The sequence below is a fragment of the Seriola lalandi genome, unplaced genomic scaffold, assembly GCF_002814215.2.
Source record: "Seriola lalandi dorsalis isolate HSWRI2012SDOR001 ecotype SW California unplaced genomic scaffold, Sedor1 jcf7180002052865, whole genome shotgun sequence".
Lineage (NCBI taxonomy): Eukaryota > Metazoa > Chordata > Actinopteri > Carangiformes > Carangidae > Seriola > Seriola lalandi.
This window is the reverse complement of record NW_019523418.1, coordinates 10,854-17,020: the sequence shown is the minus strand read 5'-3', so window position 1 is coordinate 17,020 and position 6,167 is coordinate 10,854. Positions and strand designations below refer to the sequence as shown.

Here is a 6,167-nt window from a genome sequence, read left to right as displayed (position 1 = left end):
TACAAATCACAACAGGATAATTAATATCACTGAGGCCTCACCGTTTACTACTAACTAACTAGATGATTTAGACCTAATTTCATGAGAATCGGCTGAACTGCCTCGGACTACTTCATTTTGGGTTTTAAGTTAGACTTTTTTAAATATGGCTGGAAAATTTAACAATTTTACAACAAAGTCAAAGTGCAAAGATCCAGGTGATTTCAGAGATCAGAATGGCAACAGAGCTCTGACAGTAGCCTGAGCCGTTTTTGGAGGAAATTGCACAAACGCACAAAACTTCCGGTCAGGATTTTCACAATAAAACAGAAACAGAAGTCGGATCGAGATTGAGATCGTGGACTGTGATTCCACCTAAACAGACTCTTCAGTCATCTGGGTTTAAAACGTGTTTTGAATCATTTCCTCTCAATCAAACATGATGTTTAAGGTGTTTCTCCGTGAAGTCTTTCGTTCACTTTTGTTTCTGTCTCTTTGTGTGTCAGGTGATCGAGTTTTCTCCTGCAGCCATCGCCGCCTTCATCGCCATGGTGGGAATCCTCTCTATAGTCGCTCAGGTACTGAAACAACCAGCTGCAGGTGCTTCTTAACCACCTGGTCCTGAGGAGGCGGGGTTTGGGTGAACGGTGTTAGAATGAGTTAATATGGAATCAATATTAATTCATATTATTGATATTATTGATAATATGAAAACACACATTGATCAACTGATTGATTTATCTCAATAGAAGCTTTCACATGACGCAGCTGTTAAATCATCAATGTCTGATGATGATGAGGATGTGATGAAGATACAGTCTGTTGATTGACAGTGTGGTGTAAAATCAGTGATGCGTTCAGGAGCTCTCTGAGTCGCGTGTTAAAGACACTGCTGCTCAGATATAAGATGTGTGTCCCACAGTTAGAAGATGAAATAATGTTCAGATTGTGAATCTGTGACTCTAGTCCTGCACCATCATCATCATCATCATCATCATCACCATCACCATCATCATCTTCTCTCTGTGTCAGACTCTCCTCCTCAGTGTTTTGATGAGGACTATCGGGAACAAGAACACGGTTCTTCTGGGTCTGGGCTTTCAGCTCTTCCAGCTGGCCTGGTACGGCTTCGGCTCCGAGCCCTGGTGAGTCCAGCCGCCGACGCCGTCGCCATCAACTTCAGTTTGTGACAATTTATTTGGGTCATTTCTCACATTATAGATATTTTATTTATAAAGTATTGATAACCTGCCTGTCTCTCAGGAAGCCACAACATTATACTCAGCCATTCATTCACATTTGAAGACAATAATATATAGTACGGCTCCCACTAATGACTTTTGTCAAACCACTAATCTATTGACTATTTTATCAAACAGACAATTAATCAAAACGATTCATTTTCCTCCAGAAAATCTAAATGACATGATCAATAAGTCCAGACTCAGGTCTGAATATTTTCTCTAACACTTAATTCAGAGTAAATTCTGAGGCAGCAGCAGCAGCGACTTCATGAGAGCATTTATCAGCTGCAAGGACCAAAGACATTAAGAACCGGTGTTTGGATAAAGTTCTTACGGTTCTTTTACTTTTTGTTGCAGTAAAGTTCAGTTTCCAGTCGTCCTCAGTTATCAGTTCAGTTAGCAGAGCGAGCAGAGGACTGAGCGACCTGAATGATTAATACAAAACACATATATGGAGCTTTATAGTGACTGGCCGCCACAAATAAATCAATGTGTGGGAAACGATCTGTTGTCGTCCATTATGGCGACGAATCACAGCAGCACTAATAGATAGAAAATATTGATAATCTGCTTTGTTAATATCGAGGTTATTGAAGTTCTGAAAAACCTAAACTCTGTAAGAAAACTTTATTTAAACGTCTGCGGACACATTAATGTCTGTTTGTTGTCTTTGTCCTCGTCAGGATGATGTGGGCAGCAGGAACTGTAGCAGCCATGTCCTCCATCACCTTCCCAGCAGTCTCTGCTCTGGTGTCACACAGCGCGTCACCTGACCAGCAAGGTGAGTACACCTGTCTGTCTGTCTGTCTGTCTGTCTGTCTGTCTGTCTGTCTGTCTGTGTGAGGGGAGGAGGAGCCCTCTAACACATGGTGTGTGTGTGTGTGTGTGTGTGTGTGTGTGTGTGTGTGTCCAGGTGTGGTTCAGGGGATGATCACCGGGATCAGAGGTCTGTGTAACGGTCTGGGTCCGTGTCTCTACGGCTTCATCTTCTTCCTCTTCAACGTGGAGCTGAACGACATGGGGCCGATGGCGGGAAGACCCACGCAGAACACAGAGGTACACACACGTATAAACACACACACATTTGGTTCTTTTACATGATCATTTATACAGAAACTTTTCAAACAGAGTCAGAGAGAGTGGAGCTCAAATACTGGCTCTTCCCCCATGATGCACCACTGCTGCCGCTCCAGTCCAGCATTTGCAGCCGAGATGGTTTTAGGAGCAAAACGTGAATCCACAAAAATGAAGAGTGAAGTTTCTGACATATTGGAGTTTTATTATTCACGTCCACAGGAAGTTATCACAGAACCAGAAGAGGAGAAACGATGGGGAGTGTTTCGATCATGGATTTTAATTTCTTGTGTTGTTTTTTCAGACGTTTGTTCTCCACTCGTTCTGTTTCAGACACTTTATCAAAAAGCAAGCATTTGTTCTGAGGTGGGAAAAGATGAAGTATTTCAACTTTACTGACGTTTGAAATGTTGGAAATGTCTGGAAGCAGCAGATGTTTGAAGTAGTTTGTGCTGTGGTCCAGCAGAGGGCGCTCTTACACTTCACTACCAGTAAACTAAGATAATCAATAGAAATGGATGGAGTGTAGCGAGCAGAGCCGTGCTGATTGGATGATCAGGACCAGGAAGTTTAAGTGTTGCAGATGGTAAAATGACCAACAGGCTGTTTACTGACGGAGTCTTCGGGTCAAAAAAGAGAAATCTGAAATTACAGGGGAAAAAGTCGTAATATTACGAGAATTAAAAATGTAAAATCATCGCCTCCTCATGAAACGCCATGTTTGTTGTTTGCTTCCTGTTTGAGCAGCGAGTCGGCGTCACAGAGTCTGTTCATCTAAACGTAGTTTTTAATCAGGGTTCAATTTGAAGACGATCACTGGGTCTTTGATATTTCAAAATAAAAGTGTTTATGTTTTTACCCGCTGTATAATGATGTGTCTCTGTGTCTGTAGAAGTCCGTCATCCCCGGCCCTCCCTTCCTGTTCGGAGCGTGCGCCGTTGTATTCGCTCTCATTGTCGCCATCTTCATCCCCGAGCACCACCGGCTGGCCGACGTCAAGACCTGCTCCGCCCGCAAGTCCAGCGGCGGCGCTGCTGCGCACGCTCAGAACGCCAGCCCCCTGGCCACGCCCACCAGCGACGCGGAGGACATCGAGCCGCTCCTGCAGGACAGCAGCATGTGACTGACAGCTGGCCCGGCAAATCGCGGCGCCGAGGCCTGAGCTCTGCTCTGCAGGTCCCGCCCCTTTTAAAACAAACCGATTTCAGCTTTTATTTTTTAAATTTTTCTTTTGTTTCCTCATATCCAGAGTCACGCGACGTTAGACGGCAACCACGCTGACGAGCTGATGTTCTTCTGATTTACATGACAGATTCACAGCCTCATTTTCTTTCAGCTGCACAAGCTTCATCTTAATAAAAGTTTAGATGGAGTTTGTTTGTAGTTAAAATATTAAAGGAGCAGCTGCTGCTTCTGGTTCAGACTTCGACCTTTTTCTTGTCTTTGCAGAAATCTGAACCAGAGTTAACGCAGCAACACACAACATTTACATTATTAATATAAAGAAGCCATTCTTCTACTTTAGATCAACTTCCACCATTGTTTATACCTGAAGCCATTTTCAGCTCCTTGCCCAGGTGAGCTCGGGCAGGTACGACCAAAGGGCTTTGAACCATTCATGAGTCTGTCGCCATGAAACTCAGAATGAACACAACTCAGAGAAAAACCAGAACCTGGTCTGGACTGAACCGGTCTGGTCTGGTCTGGTCTGGTCTGGTCTGGACTGAACCGGTCTGGTCTGGTCTGGACTGAACCGGTCTGGTCTGGTCTGGACTGAACCGGTCTGAACCGTTCTGGTCTGGTCTGGTCTGGTCTGGACTGAACCGGTCTGGTCTGGTCTGGTCAGAGTAAGAGCAGATGAACCTGAAACTTGGAAATATTTTCAAATGTTGAAATAACCAAAACTCTTCATTTAAAAGTGTGATGAGGTCGTTGATCGCCGAAGGAGAAAAACATCTTACTACAGGCGGCTGTTGGTATTTTCCCGCTGTAATATCATTTGTAGATCAGATTGAGTTTCACTCAGACAGAAACTCTCTGTGTTTCTCCCGTATGTTTGACCAGACATCAGAATAGAGGGACAGGTGTGACAGGGAGGAGCATCAGATGCACGAGTCACATCACAGCTGCAGCAATTAGTCAGGAAATTAATCATCAACTAATTAAATAATCTCTTAAGTATTTCAGTTGTTTTTCAAGCAAAGATGCCAAATATTCAGCTCCTTTCTTTAACTTTATTATTACAAATAAATGACAACACCAGGTCATCATCACCCCCCCCCCCCCCCCATATGGCGTAGACACAGTGACGGGGCCGTACTCGTGTGAAAACATATCATTTGTGTTTGTTTAGATTTTTTATTGAGCAGCGGTCTGTGTTTAACGACGGAGTATCAGGGCCACGCTGAGGGGGAACATCTGAAAGATGGAGAATAAAGTCGTAATATTTCAGAAAACACACAATCTTTTCTTTCTTAAGGAATATTACAAGCAACCAAGACTCAGTTTCTTGATGATGATGATGATGATGAGCCAAAAGATGAAGTTTCTCCTTATTTGTGAAATAAAAACTTCATTCTCATAATATTACGACTTCATTCTCGTAATTTCAGGGATTTTTTCCTCGCTGTCGTCGTGTGGAACGTTTCTCAGAGCCGTCAGTCTGGTTGCCGCCTGAACTTCCCTCTGTGTGAGGCTGCTGTTCCTAACTCCACCCGTCAGGGCTGCAGAGTTCAGGAGATCAGATGCTCCTCTCTGTACAGGACCACTGGTGGAGGTGGGGGTGGGGGTGTGTTGGATTCACTGCACAGCTGAGACCAAATGTCTCAAAACTACAGACTGTTGTTTTCAAACTGAGACTTTTCACCAGGACGCAGAAACAAGGAGGGGACGATGATGTCATCGCCTCCTGAGAGAGGAGGTGGTCACCTGCAGGGGGCGGTGTGGGCCCAAGGTCCAGGTGTGTTTGACTTCTGTTGCCACTGTTGTGTGTGTGTGAGTGTTTACATGCTGGATTTCTTGGCTCTTGGCGGGTAACTGTTACTATGACAACAGCCGCACAGCAGTTCGACTGAGCACGTGCAAGCTCTTGCCGGCAGTGACATCATCGTCCTCTCCTGCTGGGAGAAAACAGAAATAAGGACGTGTTTAGAAAGTGAATAGAACCAGTTTGAAGTGTTTTCAGGTGTTAGTACGGAGGCTGGGAGGAGTCAAAAAGCTGTTCAGTCATTTCACCTCCAGGTTTTGTTTTTTACGGCTCTGCTTTTTTAATTCAGCCTCTGAATTAGAAAGATTCTTCTCTGGGTTAAAAAGCTCATTTCAGTCGTTCAGGATTTTCATCATTAAAGACCTTGATTTTTAAATTCAGGCTCCCGCTTTAGTAACTCAGCTCTTTGTTTTTGTGATTCGGCTTCTCACTTTAGTGATTTGGGCTCTTGATTTAACATCATCAGATACATTTTGCCCTCTTCCCCCTGTAGAGGGCAGTAGCAGGTCAGGTTTAGGTTTTTATCTGCAGTGTTGTCAGAGTTTATCCTGCGGATTATATTGACCAGATCTGTTGGTTTTTAACAGACAGTTCATGAATATATCTCAAGATCAGAAACAGTCGTACGCAGCTGACTCCTCCAGGCCTCCGTACATTTGATTTATCAGTTTCAGTATCAGCTCTGTCGACGTCTCCTCGTCTCTTCTTCTTGTGTTTAAATACTTGAAGTGTGTTCAGCCTGTCACTTATTTTCAGGCCGTTTAATCTGAAAGTGCTCCTCCTCCTGCTCCTCCTCCTCCTCCTGCTCCTCCTCCCCCTCCTCCTCCTGCTCCTGCTCCTCCTGCTCCTCCTCCTGCTCCTCCTCCTCCTCCTCCTGCTCCCCC

General features: G+C 44.5%; 2 protein-coding genes across 3 annotated transcripts in view; one reads left to right on the top strand and one right to left on the bottom strand.

The window, feature by feature from the left end:
* The first annotated feature begins 425 nt into the window (after positions 1 to 425).
* LOC111650767 (solute carrier family 71 member 2-like) lies at positions 426 to 5,659 on the top strand. Of its 2 annotated transcripts, none has more exons than XM_087172449.1 (6): positions 426 to 557; positions 1,012 to 1,124; positions 1,907 to 2,004; positions 2,137 to 2,279; positions 3,190 to 4,003; positions 4,144 to 5,659. In XM_087172449.1, exons 1-5 carry the CDS (start codon positions 528 to 530, stop codon positions 3,418 to 3,420), a joined length of 615 nt encoding a protein of 204 aa, XP_087028575.1. In that variant the 5' UTR covers positions 426 to 527; the 3' UTR covers positions 3,421 to 4,003; positions 4,144 to 5,659. The 2 variants fall into 2 exon arrangements, with proteins under 2 accessions (XP_087028575.1, XP_023256449.2); XM_023400681.2 differs by having other exon boundaries at positions 434 to 557; positions 3,190 to 4,008.
* Positions 5,340 to 6,167, bottom strand: part of LOC111650766 (uncharacterized) — an 11,665-nt gene continuing 10,837 nt past the window's right edge. The window contains exon 3 of the mRNA XM_023400680.2: positions 5,340 to 5,413. Coding sequence (XP_023256448.1) covers positions 5,340 to 5,413 — 74 coding nt within the window. The remainder of the gene's footprint in view (positions 5,414 to 6,167) is intronic.